The sequence below is a fragment of the Melanostigma gelatinosum genome (assembly GCF_949748355.1).
Source record: "Melanostigma gelatinosum genome assembly, chromosome: 15".
Lineage (NCBI taxonomy): Eukaryota > Metazoa > Chordata > Actinopteri > Perciformes > Zoarcidae > Melanostigma > Melanostigma gelatinosum.
The window spans coordinates 3,566,493-3,581,971 of record NC_136648.1 but is presented as its reverse complement, the minus strand read 5'-3'; the positions used below and the strand labels follow the sequence as shown (position 1 = coordinate 3,581,971).

General features: G+C 42.6%; 1 protein-coding gene across 2 annotated transcripts; it reads right to left on the bottom strand.

The window, feature by feature from the left end:
* Window positions 1-1,140: 1,140 nt before the first annotated feature.
* On the bottom strand, window positions 1,141-13,509 carry LOC306789234 (integrin beta-1-like). Of its 2 annotated transcripts, XM_079285069.1 has the most exons (15): window positions 13,465-13,509; window positions 11,370-11,681; window positions 10,811-10,901; window positions 7,541-7,763; window positions 7,024-7,194; window positions 6,747-6,940; window positions 6,497-6,652; window positions 6,220-6,315; window positions 6,004-6,093; window positions 5,499-5,639; window positions 4,925-5,127; window positions 4,460-4,698; window positions 4,147-4,369; window positions 3,732-3,964; window positions 1,141-3,559 (listed from the first exon to the last, which is right to left on the bottom strand). In XM_079285069.1, the coding sequence occupies exons 2-15, from the start codon at window positions 11,465-11,467 to the stop codon at window positions 3,516-3,518; spliced, it is 2,202 nt and encodes a 733-aa protein (XP_079141195.1). In that variant the 5' UTR covers window positions 11,468-11,681; window positions 13,465-13,509; the 3' UTR covers window positions 1,141-3,515. The 2 variants fall into 2 exon arrangements, with proteins under 2 accessions (XP_079141195.1, XP_079141196.1); XM_079285070.1 differs by lacking the exons at window positions 10,811-10,901; window positions 11,370-11,681; window positions 13,465-13,509 and adding an exon at window positions 8,219-8,501.
* Window positions 13,510-15,479: the final 1,970 nt, after the last annotated feature.

Below are 15,479 nucleotides of genomic sequence, written 5' to 3'. Positions count from 1 at the left end.
GCCTACACAGGAACAGCAGCGGCACGTAGAGGCCGAAGGAACGAACACACCGGAGAACGGTGAACCCGGCCTCACCTCGGATGCGGTGAATGGTTCCAATTCACACACACACACACACACACTCACACACGTACACACACACACACTGAATATAGGTCAAACTTATTTTATATTTAAGCACATTTTTTGAGCAGTGGTGGAAGATGTATTAAGAGCCCTTAGATGAGTAAAAGTACTTATACTACACGATGAAAATACTCCACTGAAAGTAAAATTTCTGCATTCAAAATCTTACTTTAGTAAAAGTATTAGCAGCAATTTACTTAGAGTTAAGCCGACACATTGTGCAGTGAAATGTCCCCTGTCAGTGATGTTTTTGGATAATTATTACTGTTCTGCATTGTATACTGTTGGGTAGTTTAATCAACAGCAATGCTTTGCATCATATTCTATGAGATCACCACATGTTTGTAACTGTGACATTGTAATTCAAAATCACAGTTAAAGTTGCATGAAACGGTATTGTGTGCATCAATAGTATACTTGTAGGACAGCAGGTGAGGTAAACAAACAAAAATGTCAAGCAACATTTAGGAGAATTGTGTGTAAATGATGAAAAAAACACAACACTCGTATTTCAGTTTGATGTAATGGTGCAGCATGTGTATGGTCTTCAGTTTGAATATTTCACTTCATTTAAGTATCATATAAAGCTGGAAAGAGGCGATCCAGAATATGCTGCTCCAATGGAAATAAATTGTTGCTGTAATGTAATTAAATGTGAACTTCATGTATTTTGGTGGAAAACCAAAAGGAGAAGCATGAAGCCAGATGGGGACAAATGAAAAATTGTCATTAATAATAATAATTAGAGCGAAGCAGTGAAGGAGCTGAGAGCCGATGACCAAACTTCCCACATTTAGCCTCTGTACTCACTGTTCAAATGTGTGATGAGTATGAAACAGCTGATGCTGCCAGCTGGACAGATAACACATGAAGTGACAGTCGCCATTCCTTTAACATCACCGCAGAATCATCCCGCCACATACTTCTGATAATCCGCTCAGGGAGAGTTCACGGGGCTCTATTTTCAGGTTCACACACTTTCATAGCTGAGAAAGACCAAACACATCCTCAGGCTTCTGAACATGAAGGGACTGTTTATTGTTGTATTCGCCCCCTTTGAGATACTCTGAAGGCAAGGCAAGTTTATTTGTATAGCACATTTCAACAACAAGGTAATTCAAAGTGCTTCACATAAAACCATTAAAAGCATCAAAACATAAGGCAAAAGAAAAGGAGATTTCAAAAACAATTAAAAAACAGTGTAAAAAATAAAATGCAGAAATGCAGGAAATTGATTAATACATGAATTGAACGTGGTTCAATTAAAGGCAGCAGCAAACTGAAGAGAGACAAAAGGAGCTGCCGGCTTCTATTGTCCACCATGTTTTCAGCAATAAATTCCACGTACATTTTAGCACAGAGACCCTCCAGAAGACAAGTAGACCGTGCATGAACCCCTTTTCATTTGAGTCAATTGCTGTGATTTAGTGCTGGAAATTCCCAAAGTTACTTGCAATTAATCAAAGGAATACAAACAAACTGACGTAGAGTGAATAGTTTTTAATCCAGCCTTGACGTCATCAATTAAAGTGTTTATCAAAAGTTTAAAAAAAGATAATAAAACTTGATAAAAAACTACATCCCCTGATATGTTCAGTTGATCTGGCTGTGTGAGTCCAGCGGCAGCAAATGGGTGAAACGGTGGAAGCAAACGTATTTATGGTATTGTTTTATGTTTAATGTGCATTTACAACTTGTTTTTGCCCTTCTTTGTGTTCTAAATCAGGGATTCCCAAAGTGGGGTGCGCGCACCCCTGGGGGTGCGCGAGCTGCCTCTAGGGGGTGTGCGAGAGGAAAAGTGTAATGGCGGTCTGATGGTGTAATAATATTAAATATAAAAAAAAATGTAATTTTAATTTAAAAACTGTCAGGTGGGACATCTGAAGCTATCAGTCGTAAAAGAGGAGAGGGACAGAGAGAGAGAGAGGAATCGGAGGCGAGGGGAACGGAGAGGTGCGTTGGGGAGAGAAGAAATCGAGCCAGAGTCAGAGGAAGATGAGACGGCGCAGACTGGGAAAAAAAGAGGAAATATGATGAAAAGTATCTGTGTCTGGGCTTCACTTGGATTGGCAACGCAGATTGCCCAAAGCCACAGTGCGTGGTGTGCAGTGAGGTTCTGGCTAACAGTCTGAAGCTCTTATTTACGTCGCCACCTGAACACCAAGCATGCCAGTGCAAGTCAAAAGCCCCTTACATTGTTTATATCGAAATTGGAGGAGTTACAAAACAGCCAAAAACAACTGGAGTCTCATTCATGTGTTGGTCTATAAATGACGCACTACGGTCTTCATATCTGTTTACAGAAGAGCGAGAAAGGGGCTAACGCACACAATCGCCGAAGACGTGAGCTCACCAGCTGCCAGAGAGATGGTGGAATGTATGATTGGGGAGAAAGAAGCAAAAAAGTTGGACATGATCCCGGTGTCCAACAACACTGTGTCGCGCCGCATCGATGCTTTGTCCGAAGACATCCTGGCTGCATTAGTCGCTCATTAATTGTAAATTAAATGTGATAATCTGCCTCTGAGCCTGTGCGTGTGTGCTCGCATCCTGATTGCTCTTTAAAAGTGACGCCTTGTGTCACTGAAAGTTATTGAAACTTTGTTGCAGTGTTTCAGGGCGTTTTCACACCTTCAGTTCGTTTGCTTTGTTGCAGTTGCTCCTTTGTTCGGTTTGTGTTCACACTGCAACATTTAACAGAGGACTAAATCTTGTAAACAAATGCCACGCGCGAGCAAACTGTTCTCTCATTGGTCCGATTCTTATGCGGCTATGAAGGCTTAAAAAGCTCTGTTGCTTCTTTTTTTTTTTTTTTTATTAAGGGGGGGGGGGGGGGGTGCGCGAACCCGGTCGGGATGTAGAAGGGGGTGCGCGGCCTAAAAAGTTTGGGAACCACTGTTCTAAATGATCAATCGCACAATAAGTAACAGCTATTATAACCTCAACTGATTCATAAGCTACAACTGTGTGGAGTCAGCTCGTGTTGCAGAAGCCAATGAGTCGGGAGAACGGCACTGAAACTCTCACAAATGAGACAGCAGACCTGAGAAGTGCAACTGCAGACACTGAAACCGGCAGGGCGTGTGAAAGCGGTACATTGGCACCGATTTGGGCAGGAAACCTCACCTAAACTGAAGCCACATGACTGAAGTTCACACGAGAGCTCACTGAGCTGAAAGCTGCAGTTTGATGTCGCTCATAGAACACATTCACTGATCTGAGGAAGACAGCTTCATGAGAAATGTAGAGTTTAGTTTGTGTGCTGGTGTGAGCGTTTGAGAGGCGATGCTGCCGCTCGGTGGTTAAAGCATGGTGTGGCGTGCAGACGGTGATGCTTGCACATGAATTTAACAGTAATTACTACACACACACACAAGCCAATCCACCAATTACCATCCCCACCATCGATAGTGGTCGGGTCCCGCCGGGCACTCTGAAACAGAGAAAATGTATCATTGAGGGCTAACAATTGTATTGAATGCATTTATTTCTTCATAACACATCTACAAAACTCAAACCCTCATGTTTTACAAGGCTGTCTTGCCAGCAGTCCTCTTCTTTGCCTTTTAAAAACTCCACATGGTACTTTTTCCGTAAAAACATACCCAGCGTCTCCACCACGTACACCTCCTTGATGTCGTTCCGGATGGCGTAGGTGTAGTAGAACAAGCAGTCGTTGGCGTCCCGCTCTTTGCAGTAATTCAGCGGGAAGCTCTGGTCGGTCGGCTGAGGCAGCTTGTCGCGATCCTTCACCTTGATCAGCTGGAAGTAGCTGCAGACGCTCTCGCACGTGTCCTTCTTCTCACCGGCCTCGAACGCTCGGCACTGCACGCAATCTCTGTGAAGCCACAGGCGGAGGGTTGGTTCACTTGAGTTACTCATCTAATATACAGCATCTACAGACCACAATTCAACTGTCAACCTGGAACTTTTACACAATATCTCTGCCCAGCGGTAACTCGACATTTCTAGATTCCAGAATTTTGCGTTTCGAGCCGAGCATGCGAGCTCCAGACTCACTTGTGCACAGCGCAGACGCCGGGGCAGGTGGGGCAGAGCTCGCAGGTTGGGCCCTGGAACTTGGCGTCGGTGCATTTGCAGTTGCCGCATTCGCAAGTACCGCGGCCGTTGCAGATCTGGCCGTTCGTGGCGAGGCAGGTGGCGGTCTCCAAGGAGCAGTCGCAGGCACTGCCCGTGTAGTTGGCATCGCAGACGCACTTCCTGCAGTCACAGCGGCCGTGTCCTGGGAAAGCACAGGAAGCGGTTACCACGGAGTTTAACAACACAAACAGGTTTTCAGTCTTTCAAGTAGTTCCATTTCTGCAACCCTCACCTCCGCAGAGCTTGTTGTTGGAGCGGTCACAGTTGAAGTTGTCGCACTCGCAGTACTTGCCGGTGTAGATCTCCGTAGGAATCTCCCGCTTCTTGCACTCGCAGGTGCCGCACACACAGTCGCCGTTGTTGCTGCAGATATCCGTGCCGTTGTCTTTTCGGCAGTTAGCGTCCAGGTCCTCCGTCCGCACCTCGTCTTTGCTGCACTCGCACTCACGCCCGATGCGTCCGTCGTTACACCTGACACAGGAAACGGGAGGTTAAGTACGTCCAACATGGTGAGCAGAATCATTCAAGTAAAGCACAGTGGTCTGAACCTGCATTCGAGTTGAGAAAGCAAAAGACGCAGCTTTTCATACCATGTGTAATGGCACCAGGTATTTTCTCATAAGTAGTCCCCTTTTCTGGTTAGAGATACAGAGTCATGGTTCTATCAGGAGTGGCTGTATCTTAGCAGAATACGTACTTGCAGGCGCCGCACTCAAAGATCCCGTTGCCCTCGTGGCATTTCTCGCTGTTGGGCTCTCCTTCAGCGGCGCACTCACAGTCGCAGATGAAGTTCAGGACTACCTCCACCTCCTCGGTGAAGCCCAGTGGCTTAATCTTAATGACCTCAGGCTTGCCGTGCGATGGACACTTCTGGGATTCAACGGAAATCTTGAAAGACACCTGGGGAAGCCAGAGCAGGGTTTATGGGGTCATTACAACTATTAGGAGGAAGCCTTGAAGTTTATCGTTACATTTCTCAGACATGACTCAGATTATTTGAGGCGTTTCTCATTTATTATTGTTCTTTTACTAAATGCATTTGGTTTGAACCCTTTTGTCTCAATTTGAAGCAGGAAATTCCCAGAGACAACACTAGCGTAGGGAGGACACCCAGGCTGCTGCCAGCGATTGAGCACTTGCACCACGTGTGTTGTGTTGTCAATGCTTTCCCCACTGTGCAACGTAGGTTACCCATGAGTTGAGATGCTTAAGAATCACAAATGTCATTCACACACATGCAAACAGATTGCAGCAAAAAGAACGACATCTACCTCGTCTCCGATGGAGATGTTGGAGCACTTCCTGCCGTTCTCCCCCGTCCCCTCCACACCGTTCTTACAGATGGACTTGTAGGTGATGGAGACGCCCTCTGGCAGCCTGCCGTTTTCCAGAATGACCTCGGATGACAAAGACTGTCCAGAAAACAAGAGGGATCAAACAATCGCGAAAGGCTCCAGTGATATAGGTCGATCATAATCTAGGTTTACAAGCCTTTTCCATGCGGTAACCCAGCTTCACAGCCTCATTAATACATATGTGATGGAGTAAAACGGATGGCATCACCTGAATGTGTGCGTAGGATTTAATACCAAGGAGAAGTAGTCACAAGAATATTTCCCTCTTTCATGAGCTCTTGAGGTGATTCACTGTAATCTGTATTTAGCCCGGGAATCTTTATAAAGGATGTTGAACATTTCCCCCACAAGATGTAACGTCATAAAATAAACAAAGCCATCTCTTAATGACAGAGACAGTCAGACGTGATGCTTGACTCACGTTGTAAGCGTCAATAATGAGTTTGATGACGTTGCTGGAGTTGGAGGAAAGCGTGCCGACGGCCGATTTAGGAATGAGATTTTTCAACTCCTGAAAGAGACACAAGCGTCGAGCGGTAAGAACGAAGAGAACAACCGTTAAATGTGCATCTCACTTTTGAGTTAAAACACGGAATAATAAAAACAACTCTGACGATACAGAAAACACAAAGTTCACCTCGTAAACAGGCTGGAATTCCTCCGTGACGGCAAAGATGGTCTGGATGTTGTGATCACTCAGTTTCTGAACCAAATGGGCGATGGAGGGATAGTCCTATCAAAGGGTTCATCAACACAGGAAGAAACAAACAGACATTCAGCTCCCATTTAGAATCCCACACTGTGAAGAAACAACTCTGAGAAACAGACACAGTGAAAGCTGAAAACAGCACAGATGCTCAGTCAACTCTCTCTAGATCCATCATGCAGACATAGATAAATGATAGACTACATACATAGTAGTGGCTCATGGTGTACGTGTTGTTCTCCAGGTGACACCTGCCGTCGTTGGGCAGGACGATGCAGCCCTGTTTGCCGTCTCCAGCGACGTGGAAGCCGGCGTCGGTGGAAAACACCAGCAGACGAGTCACGTTCCTCCAGCCGATTTGGTTCTGGGAAGACGGACACACCGAGAGTCTTCTCCTTCATATTGTCACACGTTTACAAGGCACCCGACAAAAAAACAACCTTTCGGCGCCTTCTTACCTCACAGACCGCCACCTGCATGATGGCATCGAAGCCCCCCTCTGGAGAGTCCAGGTTCCCCGAGATCTGCTGCTGACTGACCAGGCGGTTGAACTCGTCTCCCTTGTCCGTGAGCTTCAGGACGTTCTTGTAGCTGAAGGGGCTGGTGCAGTTCTGGTTCGGCATGACCGTCTTCTCCACTAACGAGCCAAAGCCTAAAGAAAGGAGAACGTGTTTTTTTTTACTTGTACTCGTCACACGACAGCTTTTCCGTTGATTATTATCGAGTTGTTCTTACCGATCCTGAAGTCGGAGGTAATCCCCTGCATTTCCCTCATGAGGTCAGTGCCGAGGTTCTTGGCGTTTTCCAAATCATCTTTCATGGAGAAGGAGAGGTCCATAAGGTAATAGAGGTCAATGGGGTAGTCCTCAGCGAGCTTGAATTTCAGCTCAAAGGTCTGGGGTTCACCTAATGGACAAAACAACATCAGTGTTGAGTGGAATTTAAGAGATTGTGACATTATATTCATTGTTTTTTGTACATTTCTTAAATTGATTTGAATCTTAAGGATGAAGGAGATTTTAAAAAGGCAGCAAAAGTCTTCAGATGTGACAAGAAATCTTACTTTGATAAACTTTTGGTCTTTTCTAAAAACACATTTCAAACAAACTTAATGACTTGAACTTTGCTCCAGAGCTGGTCGACAAACATTGGTTTACCCCGATACCAAAGACACAATACATGCTCCAAATAAAACACTTTGTTCTAAGCTGCTCTGGCAACACAGTCAAAGACCGGCCTCCAGAATATTTACCAGATCTGAGTGTCAGGGTGAGTTTCTGCGGCTGGATCTGGGTGATCTGCTTGGGCTTCAGTTTCTCGGCCACGTCCTTCTTGCGGTTGGTGAAGAGCTTGTTCTTGTTGATGGCGAAGCTTCCACGCGGGTTCTCAATCGTGGTCACGTTACAACTCCTCTTCTTCAGGGACTCCAGATCGTCACAGCGAGCCGACTTGGACTCACCCACAGTGAGGAATTTCTGTGAAATAGCACAGGAGGGTTTTTAATGTACCGTACTTTTCGGACTATAAGCCGCTACTTTTTACTGCAGGCTTTGAGGCGTCGGCTTATAGTCCGGTGCACTTTATATATGGATTTTTCCGTAGCTTTTCTCCGCCACAACAACCGCAACTTCCGGTTCCGGTCTAACACAACATTTACTAGCTGCCGACACAGAACAGTTGCTACCAGCAACCCCTCTGCTACCAGCTGTTACTGACAGGGTCGCTACAATATGGATGAAGTACCTTTGACCTACCTCTCACTAGGACTGTTAACAAAAAAGGTTGAACGGCAAGATGCTTTAAACAGTACATGTCCGACTCGCTAGCTTCTAAGCTAATTTTAACATTACGGCCAATGGGGAAATGCTAACCGCGATTAGCATTAGCGAATATATAATATATCTTTGTACATCTTTTCATGCAAACATACTTGCATTACAGACTAAGGTCTCTCACGGCTACCAAACGAAAAGCAATGAGGCAATAACTGTTGTTGCTCATAGCTCTGAATAGCTGTTGTGCTAGCAGCAACTGGCCAAGCCAGTTAGCCGTAAATGCTATTCAGAGCTATGAGCAGAGAAGATCAGCTTTTTCTCAAGTCTGCCAGTGGATCCTAACAGCGCGGAACAGTGTGAAAGAATCCATCATCACCAACGGGTTCTGAAAGGATGGGATACTATGAGATTAAGGGGACAGCGCAATGAGGACGACAACGCAAACTCAAGGGCGGATTTGCCCCGGTTCATGATGTGGTGTGTTCAAGGACCCAAATGCAGACTCGTTTTTTTTCGTTTTTTTTACATTTCTACAAAACTTGTTCTACAAAACATTTATTTCTCTCACTCAAAAACACGCACACAAAAAAACTCTTGAACAAGTTTTGTAGATCTGGGAAAAAAAACTGGAAAAAAAAAAACTGGAAAAAATTTGTCTGCATTTGGGTCCTTGAACACACCACATCATGAACCGGGGCAAATCCGCCCTTGAGCTTGCGTTGTTGTCCTCATTGCGCTGTCCCCTTAATCTCATAGTATCCCAGCCTTTCAGAACCCGTTGGTGATGATGGATTCTTTCACACTGTTCCGGGCTGTTAGGATCCACTGGCAGACTTGAGAAAAAGCTGATCTTCTCTGCTCATAGCTCTGAATAGCATTTACGGCTAACTGGCTTGGCCAGTTGCTGCTAGCACAACAGCTATTCAGAGCTATGAGCAACAACAGTTATTGCCTCATTGTTTTTCGTTTGGTAGCCGTGAGAGACCTTAGTCTGTAATGCAAGTATGTCTGCATGAAAAGATGTACAAAGATATATTATATATTCGCTAATGCTAATCTCGGTTAGCATTTCCCTATTGGCCGCAATGTTAAAATTAGCTTAGAAGCTAGCGACATGTTATGATGTTAATAGAAGAAGACAACTTTAGTACTGTTAAAAGCATCTTGCTGTTCAACGGGGACACCTGCGGCTTATAGAACAGTGCGGCTTATCTATGTACAAATTTTCTTTTCTTTTAAAAAATGTGTTGGTGCGGCCTATATACCGGTGCACTCTATAGTCCGGAAAGTACAGTACTACACACAACTTAAGTTTGTGGGATGAATACAGTAAATGAGAAAAAACAGTTTAGCCGATCTCAAATCACACAGGAAATAACGTGCATAATACTCTCAGCAGTGGGCAGCATACGCACAGTCCATGGTTTTTAGATCATGCAGTGAAATCAGATCGCAACGGCACAAAATAAGTACTTTGTTTATGAAGCTCTTGTAGTACTTTCAGAGCTGTACTTCAGTGATGGGGTTCTTTGTAATTTTAGGGTTGATTTTGAGCGTAATGGCCTCTGACTCTGAAAAGATCAAACCACGAAGATAGATCAGGGCTGCAGAGATATTTCATCTCAAGCAACCAAACACGACTGAGCTAACAGTTGCAGTCGTGTTGTGATTTCATGCGCTCAGGAATGACAATCTGTCGTCTGACGGAGAAACACGGGCAAGATTTAACAGGAATGCAGCTCTCGACATGTGCCGAACGGACAAAAAAAGAGATGTTATTCACCAAGAGACTCACCTTGGTGAGCAGTTTTCACAGGAAGTACTGACTCACAGGGCTCGGCTGGCCAATCGAATCTCACCATTTTGGATGAATACGTTAATTGGTGATGCTTTCAGGCAATCACGATATTTTGGAGATCGTAAATCATTAGTGATGGTGATACCACAACAACGTAGGTCGAGGCATTCAAACAAATGCTGTTCATGACTTTATTTTTGTGGGAATAAAGATTATTCTCAAACGTTTGTTGCACAGCACGATATACAATTATAATATTTGTCATCCTGCACTTTGTAGTCGCCACACATACATCTCATATTAAGCTGTCGGTGCAGTTAAACAGTATTTTCCGATACTGTGGCCTGTTCCCTCAGCAGAGGACAGTGAACGTCTGATTAAAGAGGATTATACAGACAGAGTTCCCCGTGAGACGAGAAGCAGCAGCACTCCTGTTTACATTTAACGGAGTTGTGGTCAACTTGTGTTTGGGCGAAAAGTCTCGAGAACGTCTCAAGTCCTGCTCTAGCTGTGTTTGTGCTCATAGGGCAAGTAGAGCTTATGTAACTATTTGCATAAATAATAAAGACAAAATTAATTTGCAAAAACAAAGAAAAATGTTCGTACTTTTTGAATCCTGCCTCCTTTTCAAATTAATAAAAAAACCATCAATTACATCATGATATTTTGAATCTTTGGATTGTATTTATTTGTTAAACAGCTCGAACTGTTTTGAAATTAATTTGTCAAAATGTGACATTAACATTTGTTAGATTGCATGATTTAATACTCAAGATGATGACTCCCTGCTGTGCTTGTTGGCTGTTTCTGTGCAATTCAACCATTGAGCAACGCTGCCACACAAACCGCAAATCTCTGAGCGTGCCACGCCCACAGTTTAAGAATCTTGTACATACTATTTCATTCATATGATTATGATTATTTAATATGATTATTAAAAACACTTTACTGATTCAACTCTGCGCACCATCCACACGTCTCTGCGACCTGGATGCATTCCCCACACGACTGTGCGTTGGCCTTGATGCATATGCTTCCCTCTGAAAAGAGACAACACAAGGTCCCGTGAGCCAAGATGACAAAACCGAATTTCCATTCGTTCACTAACTCAAAACAGCTTCGGGTTGTTGTTTTTTTTGGCTGCAAGACACAACTTCCTCCCAGTCTAGAAAACTGAGTCACGCTGCGAGAAGCCCGAGGCAGCTCACCAAGTCATGACTTAACCTCCAACCAGCAGGACCACACTTATAAAACCATGAAATACAAGATGTGAAGAGTGGATGAAAGTATTGCAATGTGCTGAAGAAACTAAGAAATCACAGAGAGAGGCTGTCGAGTGGAAGCATGCTAACCTACATACACATGAAGTGGAACAATAAGTACTAAACCGGGTGTCTGTTAGCACAGCTGAGGAACATGCTACGCTACAAGTTAGCTAGTACTTAACAGCAAAGATAAGAAGAATGGAGCAAACGTTTAATAACTTTACAACCTTTTCTTGTTCTTACCTTGCTGCGCCCGGCTGCCACAGAGGAACGCCGACAGCGTCGCTATTAGAAGTAACCGCAGATCCATCTGTGACAAGAAAAATGTGTGAACACAACATGAAAGAAACGGATCTGAAGCAGACAGCTTTGTTACTCGTGTCAGTGACAGCTAACAAAAAGGGTCGTGTGTGTGTGCGTGTGTGTGTGCGCGTGTGTGTGTGTGTGTGTGTGTGTTGTATTATCTGATCCAAAGACAAATGATGTTTGTGAACTCTGCAGATTATCTGCCTTCCTGCAGCTCATGTGGCTTTGAGCAGACAGGCCCGGTGTAGTCTGAAGGTGGAGCGAAGCACATCTGTCAATATTTACTAAACCTGAACAAAGTCCACGTCGGCAAACAAACAAGTCTCACAATGCACTACATGCCAAAACAACGACAAAAACGAGCTAAATGAATGACATAAATACATAAGCAAGCAGGACAAAAACACAGCTAATAACCACGATTCCTCCTCGTGCATCGGACAAGCTAAAGTGGAAGTCGTTGCAAAAGCTACCACAGCTCTAGCTGGTGTCTCTGCGGTTGCTCGCTTCATGCGAGGTTAACCACAGTGTGCATCATCAACCCCGATGGTGTGTTTTCTCTCTCGTGAAAACAGAAGTGTACATTCAAGTGTACACAAGTGTATGCTGCTGCTCAAGAACTCCTGTGAGCAACATGCAGAGTGATCGGTGGCGTTCAACACAAATGGGCATTGTTCACGCTGTGGTGGTCCGCAAACTGAGTTATTCTGAGTTATTCTGTTGGCCCCAAATTAGGCCTTGGTGGACACAGATTACCGGTAGTCCAACACATCAAGCCTCTCCCTGAGATTAATAAGGGAGAAGAAGAAAAAACACTCCCTCAGGGTAGAACTCCTTTCCAGGAAGTGAATGAGGCAAGACCGATCTTGTCGAACTTACATAGTGCACAGTCAACACTTCTGAATCAGAGCCTCGAGCAGGACTGAACAAGAGGCTCGAGAGTCTGGTTGACCAATCTGGCTTCAAGGTCTCACTAGATCCTCAACCGCAGTTTATACAGTCCACAAGGTAGTCTGACCAGACTGGGGTCCAGCTGTGGTTTGCTGCTAGATATCCTGTACAGCTCTACCTTCATTTCAACGTTTGTGGCTTTGTCTTACAGAAGGGGAGGTTGCTTAGTTTTCTTCGTGTATATTTTGGCCTAAAGGCATGAGATGTGTGTCGCAACTTTAAATTAAACGCTCCTTTCGTAAATGTACAAACACAAATGTTAAAGACATCTGCAGAGGGGTTTTGTGGGACAAACGGACTCAAGTGCTTTAAGAGCATTCCTAAAGAAAACCAGCTGCTTTCTGAAATATGATCTTGATGAGAAAAATCCTGGTTGATGATTCTGATGACAGTGGTCATTAACTAGATCAGAAAAAAAGACCAAACCAAGCACGTATTCTCCCATAAATAGTGTAGTTTGACGAGCTTGCTTTTCAGTATAAAAACTCCTTAAATTAGGTATAAAAGCTGAACCACAAAACTGTTTCTATATCTATCCTTTCGGGACTTAAACAAAGAAACACAACAATGCCAAAGTAACTTCACAAAGAAAAACGTTTTCGTGCAGAAAACAAATTCACAAGTGAGAGTACATTTGTTTTAGTCCGTTTTAAACAGTAAAATCCTCTGTTGTGGTTCCGACTTTAGGTTAAAAGCTACTATGAGTATAATACGGTTTTTAATAGTTAATCAGGACTTAAACACACACCATCTCCTCATTTTAACCCACCCATACTGCCCTCTTTGGTCATGCAAAGCGGCTCAATGGCCTACCTTCTGCACAAAAACCCAAATTAAGATGTATTGAGGGACAGATTGAGGTGTATGTTGGAATATGCCAACGTTTCAAGTCATGTTATTGAAACCATGTAATGAAAAGCAAATAAAACATGTTTTTAAAACAGTCTTTCGACCTAGACCTCGTTAATAATCCACACCCAAAGTTTGCCCCGAAGAACAGAAAAGACACATTCCTCGCTTCTCCTCTCTTTGTCGTCAAATATGTGGGAAATAAAATGTTGGTTGAAATAACAACACTCACCTTAATGTTGATGCTAAACTGGCGTTTTCCGCTGATTTAGAGAAAATTGATAATATTTTTTTTTCCCGGATCGCCCGATCACGTTACAGCCTCTGCTGCTGGGTCGCTTTTTTTTTTTAAATTCCCCAGTTCTTTCTTCTTCTCCTTCTTCTGCGTTAGACCCAGCCTACACAGGAACAGGACTGTTTATTGTTGTATTCGCCCCCTTTGAGATACTCTGAAGGCAAGGCAAGTTTATTTGTATCGCACATTTCAACAACAAGGTAATTCAAAGTGCTTCAAACCATTAAAAGCATCATGTTCTGTTTATGTCTCTTTGTGTTCTGTTTATGTCTCTTTGTGTTCTGTTTATGTCTCTTTATGTTCTGTTTATGTCTCTTTGTGTTCTGTTTATGTCTCTTTATGTTCTGTGTATGTCTCTTTATGTTCTGTTTATGTCTCTTTATGTTCTGTTTATGTCTCTTTATGTTCTGTTTATGTCTCTTTATGTTCTGTTTATGTCTCTTTGTGTTCTGTTTATGTCTCTTTATGTTCTGTTTATGTCTCTTTATGTTCTGTTTATGTCTCTTTGTGTTCTGTTTATGTCTCTTTATGTTCTGTTTATGTCTCTTTATGTTCGGTTTGTCTCTTTGTGTTCTGTTTATGTCTCTTTATGTTCTGTTTGTCTCTTTGTGTTCTGTTTATGTCTCTTTGTGTTCTGTTTATGTCTCTTTATGTTCTGTTTATGTCTCTTTATGTTCTGTTTATGTCTCTTTATGTTCTGTTTGTCTCTTTGTGTTCTGTTTATGTCTCTTTATGTTCTGTTTGTCTCTTTGTGTTCTGTTTATGTCTCTTTATGTTCTGTTTATGTCTCTTTATGTTCTGTTTGTCTCTTTGTGTTCTGTTTATGTCTCTTTATGTTCTGTTTATGTCTCTTTGTGTTCTGTTTATGTCTCTTTATGTTCTGTTTATGTCTCTTTATGTTCTGTTTGTCTCTTTGTGTTCTGTTTATGTCTCTTTATGTTCTGTTTATGTCTCTTTATGTTCTGTTTGTCTCTTTGTGTTCTGTTTATGTCTCTTTATGTTCTGTTTATGTCTCTTTATGTTCTGTTTGTCTCTTTGTGTTCTGTTTATGTCTCTTTATGTTCTGTTTATGTCTCTTTATGTTCTGTTTATGTCTCTTTATGTTCTGTTTGTCTCTTTGTGTTCTGTTTATGTCTCTTTATGTTCTGTTTATGTCTCTTTGTGTTCTGTTTATGTCTCTTTATGTTCTGTTTGTCTCTTTGTGTTCTGTTTATGTCTCTTTATGTTCTGTTTATGTCTCTTTATGTTCTGTTTGTCTCTTTGTGTTCTGTTTATGTCTCTTTGTGTTCTGTTTATGTCTCTTTATGTTCTGTTTATGTCTCTTTATGTTCTGTTTGTCTCTTTGTGTTCTGTTTATGTCTCTTTATGTTCTGTTTATGTCTTTGTGTTCTGTTTATGTCTCTTTGTGTTCTGTTTATGTCTCTTTATGTTCTGTTTATGTCTCTTTATGTTCTGTTATGTCTCTTTGTGTTCTGTTTATGTCTCTTTATGTTCTGTGTATGTCTCTTTATGTTCTGTTTATGTCTCTTTATGTTCTGTTTGTCTCTTTGTGTTCTGTTTATGTCTCTTTATGTTCTGTTTGTCTCTTTGTGTTCTGTTTATGTCTCTTTGTGTTCTGTTTATGTCTCTTTATGTTGTGTTTATGTCTCTTTATGTTCTGTTTGTCTCTTTGTGTTCTGTTTATGTCTCTTTATGTTCTGTTTGTCTCTTTGTGTTCTGTTTATGTCTCTTTATGTTCTGTTTATGTCTCTTTATGTTCTGTTTGTCTCTTTGTGTTCTGTTTATGTCTCTTTATGTTCTGTTTATGTCTCTTTGTGTTCTGTTTATGTCTCTTTATGTTCTGTTTATGTCTCTTTATGTTCTGTTTGTCTCTTTGTGTTCTGTTTATGTCTCTTTATGTTCTGTTTATGTCTCTTTATGTTCTGTTTGTCTCTTTGTGTTCTGTTTATGTC